This window comes from Leucoraja erinacea, chromosome 38, assembly GCF_028641065.1.
Source record: "Leucoraja erinacea ecotype New England chromosome 38, Leri_hhj_1, whole genome shotgun sequence".
Taxonomy (NCBI): Eukaryota; Metazoa; Chordata; class Chondrichthyes; order Rajiformes; family Rajidae; genus Leucoraja; species Leucoraja erinaceus.
This window is the reverse complement of record NC_073414.1, coordinates 6,532,975-6,549,227: the sequence shown is the minus strand read 5'-3', so window position 1 is coordinate 6,549,227 and position 16,253 is coordinate 6,532,975. Positions and strand designations below refer to the sequence as shown.

General features: G+C 47.3%; 1 protein-coding gene across 1 annotated transcript in view; it reads right to left on the bottom strand.

Moving 5' to 3' along the window:
• Positions 1–2,611: 2,611 nt before the first annotated feature.
• The window catches only part of LOC129714196 (transforming growth factor beta-3 proprotein-like), a 47,374-nt gene continuing 33,732 nt past the window's right edge, over positions 2,612–16,253 (bottom strand). The window contains exons 3-7 of the mRNA XM_055663717.1: positions 11,902–12,016; positions 9,338–9,427; positions 6,785–6,926; positions 5,137–5,293; positions 2,612–3,303 (exon numbers count right to left, since the gene is read on the bottom strand). Coding sequence (XP_055519692.1) covers positions 3,145–3,303; positions 5,137–5,293; positions 6,785–6,926; positions 9,338–9,427; positions 11,902–12,016 — 663 coding nt within the window. The 3' untranslated portion in view covers positions 2,612–3,144. The remainder of the gene's footprint in view (positions 3,304–5,136; positions 5,294–6,784; positions 6,927–9,337; positions 9,428–11,901; positions 12,017–16,253) is intronic.

Sequence of the window (16,253 nt, the reverse complement as noted above, 5' to 3'; positions counted from 1 at the left end):
CTAAACTAAACTGAACACAAAATGTACAACTCCCCCGGCAAGCAGACAAAGCACAGGCATTGCAGAGATCTTTGTAAAATTCATCCATTTATTTACAAATGTGTTTTTATACATTAGAAATGTCCAAACCGTGGATGGTGCGGGGGAACTCATCGACACCAGACCTGGTGAGCTTTGCTAATACTGAATCGATGTGTTACAGAGGTCAGAGACTGGCTACCCGGGTGAAAGTGCTCTCCGTTCCGTTGTGGAGGACAGGCCCATGTTTCAGGCATGTTGAGCAGGACATTGACACGTGGAGGTGTACGCCTGCACGGAGCCTCCACAAGTTCACCGTTGACCTCAGCACCGCGCGAAGCACTCGTGTAGGGTTGTCTCTGTATTTTGCCCGAGCCCCACTCACAGTGTGAGGACCTATGTGGAGGGAGCAGGGCCACTCACTTCAAACTCGCCTCAGCTGAGCGACCGTTGAGGACAAGCCAGAGGCTGGTGCATCACTGGGAGACGAGGGTGCGGGTGGGTGTGGACCAGGGGCAGCTTCACAGACTCGTATCGTGATCAGTGCTAATCCCAGTGAACAGCAGCGCAGGCGAAGGGCTGAAGATCCTTCTCCTGGTCCGACGATTCAAACTAGTGGCCCCAGCCACTCCGTGAGAAAGACTCGCCAGCACACACACACACATGCAAGCACACACACATGTATACACGCACACACACACGTGCATGCACACCGGCGTATGTTTGCACATGTACATGCATACACGCACGCTCGTATGCACATACATGAAAGGACATTTGCATATGAATTTACATGCACACACACGCACATGCACACGCATGTGTGTATGCACACACATAAGCACACTCACACGCATATTTATGCACATGCACAAACACACACATGCATGCATACACACGTACATGCACACGCTCGTGGATGCACGCAAATGTAAGCATACACATGCACACACACAAATGCACATGCATGCAGACACACATGCATGTACATGCACACATAAATGCACATACATGCGCACACATACAAATGCACCCAAATGCACATACATGCACACACACATGCACACACATACAAATGCACGTGCATGCACACACACATGCACACACAAATGCACGTACATGCACACATACAAATGCACGTGCATGCACACACACAAGCACACCAACGTCCAAGTAACCTGCTCACCATTACATATAGTCACAGATTATCCTCATTTCAAAATATTAAACCATGTCCACAGTGTTACAGTGCAATTCTAAAAATGACTAGAGATTTGGTCGGGTGAAGTGCGCGGCATCTAAGGGGGAAGGATCGCCCTGGCGACGGCCAGCGCCGCCGTGTGTGGGATAGCGAAGTCCACGTGGGGGGGGGGGGGGGGGACAATACCGTGGGGACTGACTGCCGAGGACACAAGGCACTCCACCCCCCCTTGGGGAAGTGAACATAGGTGATGTCACAGTAGTGGTCAGAGATTACATATATTGATGGTCCATCCAGCAAGGGAGCTGAGAAATAAGAAAGGGATGATCACCTTGTTAGTTTAAGAAGGAACTGCAGATGCTGGAAAAGCGAAGGTAGACAAAAAATGCTGGAGAAACTCAGCGGGTGCAGCAGCATCTATGGAGCGAAGGAAATAGGCAACGTTTCAGGACAAAACCCTTCTTTCAGAGTTTGTTTGAAGCCGTGTTTAATGGCCTGATGGCTGTGGTTCTGTGCAACAGGAGCTAGGAAATAGGAAATAGGCAACGTTTCGGGCCGAAACCCTTACGGGTTTCGTCCCGAAACGTTGCCTATTTCCTTCGCTCCATAGATACTGCCTCACCGGCTGAGTTTCTCCAGCATTTTTTGTCTACCTTGTTAGTTTGGTTTAGTTTAGAGATACAGTCCCCTCCGCACCGACCAGCGATCCCCGCACACGAACACTATCCTACGCATACTAGGGACAATTTACACTTACACCAAGCCCCTACAACACAGGGGACAATTTACAGAGGGGCCAAGTATCCGACAGACCCGTGTGCCTTTGGGATGTGGGAGGAAACCGGAGCACAGGCACACGGTCACAGGCAAAGATCCTCTAGCGAAGCAAGATAGACCACTCCTGCTAAATGCAATGGGCTGACGTGTAGTACGCAACGGAGCGGAACGTGGGCCTTTTTTTCATCCATTTTAGTAACCGGACCCGACCCGACCCGACTCGCAGTGTAATCAACGTTGCGGGGGAACAGTTTGTGTTAATAAATTAAAATTCTGAAAATGAGTAGAAGGTTTTTCCCAAAGAACTTTTATTTTTACGAGGATGTTTCTGTAACCGGCTTCCGTCTCCGCACTAGTATCTTTGCTCCGCTACGGGATCTTTGGTGCGGAGACGGAAGCCGGTTACGGAAATGGGGCCGAAAATGGCCCGCGAATCTGCCCATGACCGTACTACGCCTTTTTCGTCGAGTGGACGATCTTGCTCGCTGTAGGATCTTTGCTCAGAGGCAGAACGTGCAAACTCAGAGGCAGAACACACACACACACACACACACACACACACACACACACACACACACACACACACACACACACACACACACACACACACACACACACACACACACACACACACACACACACACACACACACACACACACACACACAGAGACGGACAGACAGACAGACACCCCAGGGAGATCGAACCCGGGTCTCTGGCGCCGTGAGGCAGTGGTTCCACCACCTGCCGCCCAGACCCACGGGACTATGTTAAAGACAGGCTCCAAAAATCAACCATTTTATATACAGCTCTCGATTTATAAATTATAAGAATCTCTGCAAGTTAAAAAAATATGAATAAGACTAGACGTAGCCTACAGCAGTGCTCCCGAGCTGGCCATCTGTGTGGGGCTAAAACTGTACAGGTGGGAGTTGGGCTGTTCGGAGACTCTTAAGGTAGTGGTCTTTACCCCCCCACGCCCAACAAGATGGGGGGAAGAGGGGGCTCCAGTTTGGCACAGTTGATCACCGTGCGCCGAGTTACGCCGTTGCCGGTCACCCGTGGGCTGTCCGGCTCATCGTTGGGTGGGGGCGCGGCCAGGCCGGGCCAGGCTGGCACTCGGGGCCCTGGTCCTGACACTCCGGCCCTTCAGCTGCACTTGCACGTCTTCACCACCATGTTGGACAGCTGCTCCACTTTGGCCTGTCGACCCACGTAGTACAGGATGGTCAGGGGCTCCAGCAGCTGCGGCACGCAGCACGGAGACGCAGACGCACCAGGGTTGTGCGTGTTGTACAAACCCAACACCTGCCGTGGGAAGGACACAGGGCAGAGGCTGTTAGTGTTACTGCTGCACAAGGAGCATGTGTTCATATCCACATGTGTTCATATCTGCATGTGTTCATATCCACATGTGTTCATATCTACATGTGTTCATATCTACATGTGTTCATATCCACATGTGTTCATATCTACATGTGTTCATATCCACATGTGTTCATATCTACATGTGTTCATATCTACATGTGTTCATATCCACATGTGTTCATGTCTACATGTGTTCATATCCACATGTGTTCATATATACATGTGTTCATATCTACATGTGTTCATATCTACATGTGTTCATATCTACATGTGTTCATATCTACATGTGTTCATATCCACATGTGTTCATAGCCACATGTGTTCATATCTACATGTGTTCATATCTACATGTGTTCATATCCACATGTGTTCATATCTGCATGTGTTTCGTATCCACATGTGTTCATATCCACATGTGTTCATATCTGCATGTGTTCATATCCACATGTGTTCATATCCACATGTGTTCATGTCTACATGTGTTCATATCTACATGTGTTCATATCCACATGTGTTCATGTCCACATGTGTTCATATCCACATGTGTTCATGTCCACATGTGTTCATATCTACGTGTTCATATCTACATGTGTTCATATCCACATGTGTTCATGTCCACATGTGTTCATATCCACATGTGTTCATGTCTACATGTGTTCATATCCACATGTGTTCATGTCCACATGTGTTCATATCTACGTGTTCATATCTACATGTGTTCATATCCACATGTGTTCATGTCTACATGTGTTCATTTCTACATGTGTTCATATCTACATGTGTTCATATCCACATGTGTTCATATATACATGTGTTCATATCCACATGTGTTCATATCCACATGTGTTCATATCTACGTGTTCATATCTACATGTGTTCATATCCACATGTGTTCATATCTACGTGTTCATATCTACATGTGTTCATATCTACATGTGTTCATATCTACATGTGTTCATATCCACATGTGTTCATATCTGCATGTGTTCATATCTACGTGTGTTCATATCTACATGTGTTCATATCTACATGTGTTCATATCCACATGTGTTCATATCTACATGTGTTCATATCCACTTGTGTTCATATCTGCATGTGTTCATATCCACATGTGTTCATATCTGCATGTGTTCATATCCACATGTGTTCATATCCACATGTGTTCATATCTACATGTGTTCATATCTGCATGTGTTCATATCCACATGTGTTCATATCCACATGTGTTCATATCTGCATGTGTTCATATCCACATGTGTTCATATCCACATGTGTTCATGTCTGCATGTGTTCATATCCACATGTGTTCATATCCACATGTGTTCAGGAAATGGTTTCATGAGTGATAGGAGCAGAATTAGGCCATTCGGCCCATCAAGTCTACTCCGCCATTCAATCATGGGTGATCTATCTCTCCTTCCTAACCCCATTCACCGAATCTATCTATCTCTGCCTTAAAAATATCCACTGACTTGTCCTCCACAGCCTTCGGTGGCAAAGAATGCCACAGATTCACCACCCTCTGACTAAAGAAATTCCTCCTCAACTCCTTCCTAAAGGAACGTCCTTTAATCCAGAGGCTGTGACCTCTAGTCCTAGACTCTCCCACTAGTGGAACCATCCTCTCCACATCCACTCTATCCAGGCCTTTCACTATTCACTATTGGAACCATGTACAGACTTGCAACCTGCTGTTTAACACTAGACTCTCCTACTGAGGAAGGATAATGTTCCCACATCGAGTGTACAATTAGTGACACTACTGCATCTTACCACAGCATACTGAGTGTCTGTACTCCAGATGTATGGACAGGGTCCCATGCAGAAGTTGGCGTGATATCCTTTGGGTTCGTGAATCCATTTCCACCCCAGGTCCTTGCGGAAATTGATGTACATGGGCTGAACGCAGCACGCCTGCTCCTCAGAGGACCTGTCGGCGAGGGACAGAATGGGAAGGGTTAATCCAGGCGGGCTCACCAGAGAGGGTGCGCAGAGCCCGCTTCTCCACGCAGGCCTCAACCTTGAGCTCAACAGGTCGTTAACGGTGGCGCAGCGGTAGAGTTGCTGCCTCACAGCGCCAGAGACCCGGGTTCAATCCTGACTGTGGGCGCTAGTCTGCACGGAGTTTGCACATTTTCCCTGTGACCACGTGGGTTTTCTCCAGGTGCTCTGGCTTCCTCCCACAGCGCCAGAGACCCGCTTACAATTTTAATTACAGGTACTGCCTGTGAGGAGTTTGCACGTTCTCCCTGTGACCACGTGGGTTTCCTCCGGGTGCTTCGGTTTCCTCCCACATCCTAAGACATGTAGCTGCGTAAATTGTCTCTAGTGTGTTGGGTGCGACTAGTGCACAAGATCGCTGGTCGGTGCGGATGCACGTGATGGTAAACTGAAGGTAGACACAAAATACTGGAGTAACTCATAGAAACATAGACAATAGGTGCAGGAGGAGGCCATTCGGCCCTTCGAGCCAGCACCGCCATTCATTGTGATTATGACTGATCGTCCTCAATCAATAACCCGTGCCTGCCTTCTCCTCATATCCCTTGATTCCACTAGCCCCTTAGAGCTCTATCTAACTCTCTCTTAAATCCATCCAGTGATTTGGCCTCCACTGCCCTCTGTGGCAGGGAATTCCACAAATTCACAACTCTCTGGGTGAAAACTTTTTTTTTACCTCAGTCTTAAATGGCCCCTGGTTCTGGACTCGCCCAACATTGGGAACATTCTTCCTGCCTCTAGCTTGCCCAGTCCTTTTATGGGTTATGGTCTGAGTGCAGGTAGATGGGTCTAGGGGAGAATACGTGTTCGGCACGGATTAGAAGGGCTGAGTTGGCCTGTTTCCGTGCTGTAATTGTTATATGGTTATAATGTTATATGTTTCTATAAGATGCCCCCTCATCCTTCTAAACTCCAGTGAATACAAGCCTAGTCTTTTCAATCTGTCCTCATATGACAGTCCCGCCATCCCAGCGATCAATCTCGTGAACCTACGCTGCACTGCCTCCATCACAAGGATGTCCTTCCTCAAATTAGGAATGTATCTATACACTGTAAATGGATCGATTGTAATTGTCCCACTGAGTTACTCCGGCATTTTGTGCCTATCATTGATCGGAGTACCTTGGAGGTGGGGGAGGTGAAGGAGTGGTGAAACCTAGTGCAATGACTGTGGTCTGGGACACCACAGATACAGCAGGGTTTATTCCTGGCTAATATTCATCTATATGCAAAGAGAGAAGAATAGCTGAGAGAAGATGAGACGACTTCAAAGGCTGTCTATGTCTGAGTCCAGCACTTGAACCTACTTCAGATGGGTACACCTGCGGGTGAGGCAGCATCTCCAGAGAGAAGGGATAGGTGGCGTTTCGGCTCGAGACCCTTTTCCAGACTGATGGTAAACGGAACGGAACCAACTCACTGGGCTAAGCAGGATCCTTCGCTGATGTCCCGTTTCCTACGACTGTGCATCTCAGCTCTGGCAGTCGGGGTGGACATGATGAGAATGTGTGGCCATTTCGGACTCATCGTCGACATAGTACCCATGTCCCCACGCGCTTCCCCTGTGGGACAAGCAGAAGCAGGTAAAGAGAGCTGTGGTTTTTTTTTTTATTAAAAATTAAATATTTTTATTAGAAGCATGTATACAAATAATAATAATAAGCACCAATTTAATTATAGATTTCTTCCATAGCTTCAATTTTTAAATATTTTTTTAAAGAATAAAGATAAAAATAAAAGATAAGAGAAAGCTAGATGCAGGAAACATAGAAACATAGACAATAGGTGCAGGAGTAGGCCATTCGGCCCTTCGAGCCTGCACCGCCATTCAATATGATCATCCAACTCACTATCCCATCCCTGCCTTCTCTCCATACCCCCTGATCCCTTTAGCCACAAGGGCCACATCTAACTCCCTCTTAAATATAGCCAATGAACTGTGTGGCCTCAGCTACCTTCTGTGGCAGAGAATTCCACAGATTCACCACTCTCTGTGTGAAAAATGTTTTCCTCATCTCGGTCCTAAAAGATTTTCCCCTTATCCTTAAACTGTGTGACCCCTTGTTCTGGACTTCCCCCAACAACGGGAACAATCTTCCTGCATCTAGCCTGTCCAACCCCTTAAGAATTTTGTAAGATTCTATAAGAACCCCTCTCAATCTTCTAAATTCTAGGAAGATTGTTCTCGATGTTGGGGAAGTCCAGAACTAAGTCTATTGTCTATCTAATCTAGGGGTTCAAGGGATTTATATAAAGATACCTAAAAGTGATACAAGCTAGTATCTAACCCAAAGATTCAGAGTGGTTATGAACAGCAGATATCTAGAAGGAGCTGTAATCTAATCTACCTTCTCTGCAACTTAAAACTACTTTCTCCTTTATCTCCCCTTCCCAGTTCCTTCGAAGGAATTTCGACCGGGCGTGTTAACTCTCGTTTCTCTTTCCGCAGATGCTGCCTAACCCGCTGGGTGTTTCCAGCGCTTCCAGTTTTTGTGTCAGATTTCCAGCATCTGTAGGCTCTTTTTACAATCTTGTCCTCACCCCTGTATTCAGTGGACAATAGACAATAGGTGCAGGAGTAGGCCTTTCGGCCTTTTGAGCCAGCACCGCCATTCAATGTGACCATGGCTGATCATCCCCAATCAGTACCCCGTTCCTGCCTTCTCCCCATATCCCCTGACTCCGCTATCTTTAAGAGCCCTATCTAGCTCTCCCTTGAAAGCATCCAGAGAACCGGCCTCCACCGCCCTCTGAGGCAGAGAATTCCACAGACTCACAACTCCCCATATCCACAGACTCCGCTATTTTTAAGAGCCCTATCCAGCTCTCTCTTGAATTGATCAGATTCGTGAGACACGTACAAAACCATGCTGACTATCTCTCCCAGTGGACAATGGGTATTTCAGTATTCAGTATTTATTTGAATGTCATTTTAACTGAGTACTTACATACACAGATGAAACGAAAAAACAGTTTCTCGATCAGTTCCCGTTCAGTGCAGTTAATAAATACATAGAGCTTTAAGAAATTAAAATTACCATATTGGATAGACTTGGTTTATACTCTCTAGAATTTAGAAGATTGAGAGGGGATCTTATAGAAACTTACAAAATTCTTAAGGGGTTGGACAGGCTAGATGCAGGAAGATTGTTCCCGATGTTAGGGAAGTCCAGGACCAGGGGTCACAGCTTAAGGATAAGGGGGAAATCCTTTAAAACCGAGATGAGAAGAAACTTTTTTTCACCCAGAGAGTGGTGAATCTCTGGAACTCTCTGCCACAGAGGGTAGTTGAGGCCAGTTCATTGGCTATATTTAAGAGGGAGTTAGATGTGGCCCTTGGGGCTAAGGGGATCAGGGGGTATGGAGAGAAGGCAGGTACGGGATACTGAGTTGGATGATCAGCCATGATCATATTGAATGACGGTGCAGGCTCGAAGGGCCGAATGGCCTACTCCTGCACCTATTTTCTATGTTTCTATGTTTTCTATATCTAAAATAAAATAGGCCTAAAAATTACAATAAACTAGAAACAGACATTTAGACCGAACAGTGGCTTTGCTTTGACAGGTGTCTAGCTGTCATAGTATGGGCGAGGTTAGATGTGTTGGTGTATGATATATGGGGAAGGGACACAGTCCGTTAACCAGTCTTGTTGCCTGTGGGATGAAGCTGTGTAGGATCCTGCTGGTTTTGCAGCTGATGCCCCCTGTACCTCTTCCCAAGTGGCAGAATAGAGAAGCTGTGGAGTGATGGGTGATAGGGGTCCTTAATAATGGAGATGGCTCTGCAGATGCTCCGCTTCTTATAGATCTCTAACAGGAAAGTGAGTGGGGCACCAATGATCCTGCTGGCTGTCTTCACTATCCTGTTGAGTTGCTTTTGCTCATAAGCCTTGCAGCTCCCAAAATTTCCGCCGTTGAAGAGACTACGAGGAGGTCAAGATGGCCTTTTAATTCAGGAATGGTATAATTACCGAAAAACTTTAGCTGAAGGTTTTTTCTGTCTTTGGGATCATCGACATCACAGGGGCAGTGTACGGTGATCTTCAGTTGTTGCTCGCTAACTGTAAGAAAACAAAACAAACCATGAGTAAGGGAAGGGGCGCAGCGATCAACCCCGCCTACGGGCGCTTATCAGTCCGTTCTCCCCGTGACCTGCGCGGGTTTTCTCCGAGATCTTCGGTTTCATCCCACACTCCAAAGACGTGCAGGTTTGTAGGTTCATTGTAAGTGTGTGTAGGATAGTGTCAATGTGTGGGTCGGTGCGGACTTGGTGGGCCAAAGGGGCCCATTCCCCTGCTGTATCTCAACACTAAAGCATAGAAAATAGGTGCAGGAGTTGGCCATTCGGCCCATTTGTGCCAAAAATTCTTGTTCTTCCAAGGAAGATTCAACCTGACTCACTAACATACTGATCCCAACTCCATAGACCTCACTCAATGTCACGACATTGGGCAGCTAACAACCCAGTAGTATGAATTGGAGGAGCAGCACCTCATATTCCGCTTGGGCAGTCTGCACCCTAGCGACATAAACATTGAATTCTCCAATTTCCGGTAGCCCTTACCTCCCCCTCCCAGCTCTCCCTCAGCCCCCGGGCTCCTCCTCTTCCTTTTTCCTTTCTTCTCCCCACCCTACATCAGTCTGAAGAAGGGTTTCGGCCCGAAACGTTGACTATTTCCTTCGCTGCTGAACCCGCTGAGTTTCTCCAGCACTTTTGTCTACCAGCGGTACAAATATTGATTTCTGTAACTTCAAGTAACTCTTGATTCCCCTCTCTCTCCGTCCCTCCCCCCACATTAGTTTTAGTTTAGAGTTACAGCGCAGAAACAGGCCCTTCGGTCCACTGAGTCCGTGTCACCCAGCGATCCCCGCACATTAACACTACCCTACACACACCAGGGACAATTTCACATTGACACCAAGCCAATTAACCTACAAACCTGTGCGCCTTTGGAGTGTGGGAGGAAACCGAAGATCTCTTGGAGAAAACCCACGCAGGTCACGGGGAGAACGTACAAACAGCACCCATGGTCAGGATTGAACCCGGGTCTCTGGCGCTGTGAGGCAGCAACTCTACCGCTGCGCTACCTAGTTCGCCAACTAGTTCCTTCTGATTAATGTTACTGGTTGAGTGCCTCGTTGTCAGCTTCCCCTCAGCTAACAATGAACCTTTCCACATTTCCCTATCATCTGCTTTGATCTATTGGTTTTCACACCTTACCCTTCCATATCTCTAGACTCCCTCTCCCCTGACTCTCATTCCGAAGAATGGTCTGGACCCGGAACGTCACCCATTCCTTCTCTCCAGAGATGCCGCTTGTCCCGCTGAGTTATTCCAGCATTTTGTGTCTATCTACACTCAAAGTCCACGTTAGACTTCACTCAGGTGATCACATGCAAATTGAAGGAACAGCGCCTCATATTTTGCTTGGCTAGCTTACAATCCAGCAGTGTGGACCACAGACCCTACAGCGAGCAAGATCGCCCACTTGATGAAAAAGACGTAGTACGGTCATGGGCAGATTCGTGGGTCATTTTCGGCCCCCATTTCCGTAACCGGCTTCCGTCTCCGCACCAAAGATCCCGTAGCGGAGCAAAGATACTAGTGCGGAGACGGAAGCCGGTTACGGAAACATCCTCGTAAAAATAAAAGTTCTTTGGGAAAAATCTTCTCCTCATTTTCAGAATGATAATTTATTAACACAAACTGTTCCCCCGCAACGTTGATTACACTGCGGGTCGGGTCGGGTCGGGTTACTGAAATGGATGAACAAAAGGCCCACGTTCCGCTCCGTTGCGTACTACACGTCAGCCCGTTGCATTTAGCAGGAGTGGTCTATCTTGCTCCGCTATAGGATCTTTGGTGTGAATGTTGAATTCTCCCAAATCCTGGAGTTTGGAGATGAGATTGGATAGGGATTATATTATTGAAGGCACAGCTATATTCCATAAATTGGAGTCTAATGTAGGTGCCTTAAATCTGAATATCCAGGCATACTTAGTGGCACTTCCAGCCTTCCGAAAAACTCGATCGTGAGACACGACCTCCCATGTAAAAAACCATGCTGACTATCCCTAATCTTTGTCCATCTAAATGCATGTATATCCTATCTCTCAGAATACTCTCTAGTAACTTTCCAATTACAGATGTTAAGCTCACTGGCCTACAGTTCCCAGCATTCCCCCACTGCCCATCTTGAATAGAGGCACAACAATTGCCACAAGAGTTCTGGAGGAACTCAGCGGGTGCAGCAGCATCTATGGACCCTCACATCAGTCTGAAGAAGGGTTTCGGCCCGAAACGTTGCCTATTTCCTTCGCTCCATAGATGCTGCTGCACCCGCTGAGTTTCTCCAGCACCTTTGTCTACCCAGGTTGGTAGGTTAATTGGCTTCGGTAAAATTGCCGCTAGTGGGTAGGTTGCGTAACTGGGATAACATCAGACGAGTGTACGGGGGGATCGCTGGTCGGCGCAGACCCGGTGGGCCTGTTTCAACACTGTATCTCTAAAGTCTAAAGACTGCCATAAGATTACCTTTGTTCAAGACCCATTCTCTCACTGTCTCGGTCACATCAAATGAGATCCGTTCGTTGGTCCCCTTGGTTCTCAGTAGTCGGTTGTCCAGGTAGATGCTGTCATTGGAATGGATCTGAATTAAATAGGACATGAGGATTATTTCAGTGATAAATCTTGTCCTGCAAATCTGCTTTAAACTTTGTTGAAGAAGGAACTGCTGATGCTGGAAAATCGAAGGGAGACAAAAATGCTGGAGGAACTCAGCGGGTGAGGCAGCATCTATGGAGCAAAGGAAATGGACAACGTTTCTGGTCAAAACCCTTCTTCAGACTGATGTGAGCAAAGACCCTACAGCGAGCAAGATCGTCCACTCGACGAAAAAGACATAGTACGGTCATGGGCAGATTCGCGGGTCATTTTCGGCCCCATTTCCGTAACCGGCTTCCGTCTCCGCACCAAAGATCCCGTAGCGGAGCAAAGATACTAGTGCGGAGACGGAAGCCGGTTACGGAAACATCCTCGTAAAAATAAAAGTTCTTTGGGAAAAATCTTCTCCTCATTTTCAGAATTTTAATTTATTAACACAAACTGTTCCCCTGCAACGTTGATTACACTGCGGGTCGGGTCGGGTCGGGTCGGGTTACTGAAATGGATGAAAAAAAGGCCCACGTTCCGCTCCGTTGCGTACTACACGTCAGCCCATTGCATTTAGCAGGAGTGGTCTATCTTGCTCCGCTATAGGATCTTTGGTCTGAAGAAGGGTCTCGACCCGAAACGTCACCCATTCCTTCTCTCCAGAGATGCTGCCTGTCCCGCTGAGTTACTCCAGCATTTTGTGTCTACCTTCGGTTTAAACCAGCCTCTGTACACTTAGGAGTATTGTTTGAGGAATAACTAGCAAGGATAAGTGAGAACGCTCTCTTTATAGATGCTTACTGCTCAGAGTGATATTATACACAGATAATTTAAAGGCTCTTGGGCAGGGCCAGTACACCTGGCGTTACGACCAGGTTCTTAAACCCATTGCAGAAGCCATCAGCATGGCCCCACCACCCAGATGATCACCTTCATGAAGGTCGGAGTGCAGCTGCCAAGAACCACAGCAGCCAGGAATCAGTCAGGAATCCTGGCGACTGCGCAGGACTGGCAGCGTTTCCGTAGACCTGGCAAAACAGCTGAAGTTCCTACGGCACATTGCCACGACCACCCTGAGGCCAGACATCCTCCTGGTCTCAGAGGCGACCAAAAACATCGTCTTGTTGGAACTGACAGTGCCGTGGGAGGACCGTCTGGAGGAGAGGAAGATGGCCAAGTGTGAAGAGCTGGCCATAGGCTGCCGTAAGCAGGCAAGGTGTACGCCCATCGAGGTTGGCTGCAGAGGTTTTGCAGGGCAATCTCTCCACAAAGCCTTGAGTGCACTGGGCATCAACGGAGTGGAGTGGAGAGGAGAGAAGACGAGAAGGGCCATCAAGAACACCACAGAGGCAGCGGAGAAGGCCTTGAGATGGCTCTGGATCAGGAGAGGAGGTCCATGGGGAGGAGAGAATGCCAGCTGAACACAAGTCGTGGTCTGATCAACCACGGCTGGGTCGCCTGGGTGAGGGTGTCTGATGTTGAAAGACCCCAAACACTCAATGACCCCAAATTACATCACTGATGATGTGTTCAGGAGCATCAAGAGATGTATTTTTAATCAATATTTATAACGTTCTGCGAAATTCCCATTAAAATATAGTCAGAGAGATACAGCAGGGAAACAGGCCCTTCAGCCCACCGAAACCGTACTGACCATAAACCACCCCTTTACCCTAATTATTATTTATTTAATTAACCCCCTAAATCCCCATTCAGTCACACCTGGATTCTACCACTTGTCTGTAAACTGGGGACAATTTGTAAATCGATGCTGCCTGGATGAGAGGATGTTAATTAAATATCCCCCCCCCCCCCCCCCCCAGACTCTCAGTCCGACACCCGAAACGTCACCTATTCCTTCTCTCCGGAGATGCTGCCTGTCCCTCTGAGTTAAAAGGGCTTGTCCCACTTTCACGACCTGATTCACGACCTCTGCCGAGTTTGCCCTTGACTCGTACTCGCAGCATGGACGTCACGAGGTCGTACTAGATTTACTAGAATGTTGCCTGGGTTTCAGCAACTAAGTTACAGAGAAAGGTTGAACAAGTTAGGTCTTTATTCTTTGGAGCGCAGAAGGTTAAGGGGGGACTTGATAGAGGTTTTTAAAATGATGAGAGGGATAGACAGAGTTGACGTGGAAAAGCTTTTCCCACTGAGAGTAGGGAAGATTCAAACAAGGGGACATGACTTGAGAATTAAGGGACTGAAGTTTAGGGGTAACATGAGGGGGAACTTCTTTACTCAGAGAGTGGTGGCTGTGTGGAATGAGCTTCCAGTGAAGGTGGTGGAGGCAGGTTCGTTTTTATCATTTAAAAATAAATTGGATAGTTATATGGATGGGAAGGGAATGGAGGGTTATGGTCTGAGTGCAGGTAGATGGGACTAGGGGAGAATACGTGTTCGGCACGGACTAGAAGGGTCGAGATGGCCTGTTTCCGTGCTGTAATTGTTATATGGTTATATGGTTATTATATGGTAGGAGGTTATGATGCTGGTCGTAGGTACTCGTGGCATCAAGTAGGTCAGGGGAGTTTTTTCAACAGGATGAAAAATGTCCACGAGTAAAAAAGGTCGTGAATTAGGTTGTGAAAGTGGGACGGGCACTTAACTCTCCACCAAATTGTTGATCAGAGCAATTTAATCCACGATCCCTTCAAGGAAGTAGTCTTGAAATTAAAAAAAGGAGTTTACATTTATTTTAACTCATATTTGGTTTGCCACATAATTTGGCAATGATTTACCCTGTACTCCAGCATTTTGTGTCTCCTCTGGCTGCTCCTCCTCCTTTCTTCTTCCCCCCCCACCCTGCATCAGTCTGAAGAAGGGTTTCGGCCCGAAACTCCTGCACCTATTTTCTATGTTTCTATGCAGGTACACAAAAAAACTGGAGAAACTCAGTGGGTGCGGCAGCATCTATGGAGCGAAGGAAATAGGCAACGTTTCGTCCCGAAACGTTGCCTATTTCCTTCGCTCCATAGATGCTGCCGCACCCGCTGAGTTTCTCCAGTACTTTTGTCCACTTCCTATGTTGTTTGATTTTCTTTCCACCAGCCACACAGGAAGGAAATTCCACATCACCAGCAAATAATTGTCCATGCACTTCCCCTGTTCCCCTTGCCACCAGCATTTAAGTCTGTGCTTCCCCTCCTTAATACCTCAGCTGTCATGACCAGCTTCGATGGCCAAATCATTTGCAATGTTGACGTCACTCTCTGAGTCAACTGCTAGCGTTTCCTCCCACATCCCAAAAGATGTGTAAGTCGAGAAGTTAGTTGGCCACTGTAAATTTCCCCTAGTGGTTAGTAGAATCCAGGGATCATTTAGTTTAGTTTAGAGATACAGCGCGGAAACATAGAAACATACACAATAGGTGCAGGAGTAGAGGCCATTCGGCCCTTCGAGCCTGCACCGCCATTCAATATGATCATGGCTGATCATCAAACTCAGTATCCCGTACCTGCCTTCTCTCCATACCCCCTGATCCCTTTAGCCACAAAGGCCACATCTAACTCCCTCTTATATATAGCCAATGAAGTGTGGCCTCAACTACCTTCTGTGGCGGAGAATTCCACAGATTCATCACTCTCTGTGTGAAAAATGTTTTTCTCATCTCGGTCCTAAAAGATTTCCCCCTTATCCTTAAACTGTGACCCCTTGTTCTGGACTTCCCCAACATCGGGAATAATCTTCCTGCATCTAGCCTGTCCAACCCCTTAAAAATTTTGTAAGTTTCTATAAGATCCCCCCTCAATCTTCTAAATTCTAGTGAGTACAAGCCGAGTCTATCCAGTCTTTCTTTATATGAAAGTCCTGACATCCCAGGGATCCACGCCGACCAGCGATCCACACACACACACACACACACACACACACACACACACACACACACACGCACACGCACACACACACACACACACACACACACACACACACACACACACACGCGCACACACACACACACACACACACACACACACACACACACACACACACACACACACACACACACACACACACACACACACACACACGGACGCACACGCACACGCACACGCACACACACACACACACACACACACATTAACAATTATACCAACACACAACAATTAACAATTACAAACCTGCACGTCTTTGGAGTGTGGGAGGAAAACAGAAGTTCTTGGAGAAAACCCACGCAGGTCTCGGGAAAAACATGCAAACTCCGTACAGACAGCGCCCATAACTAGGATCAAACC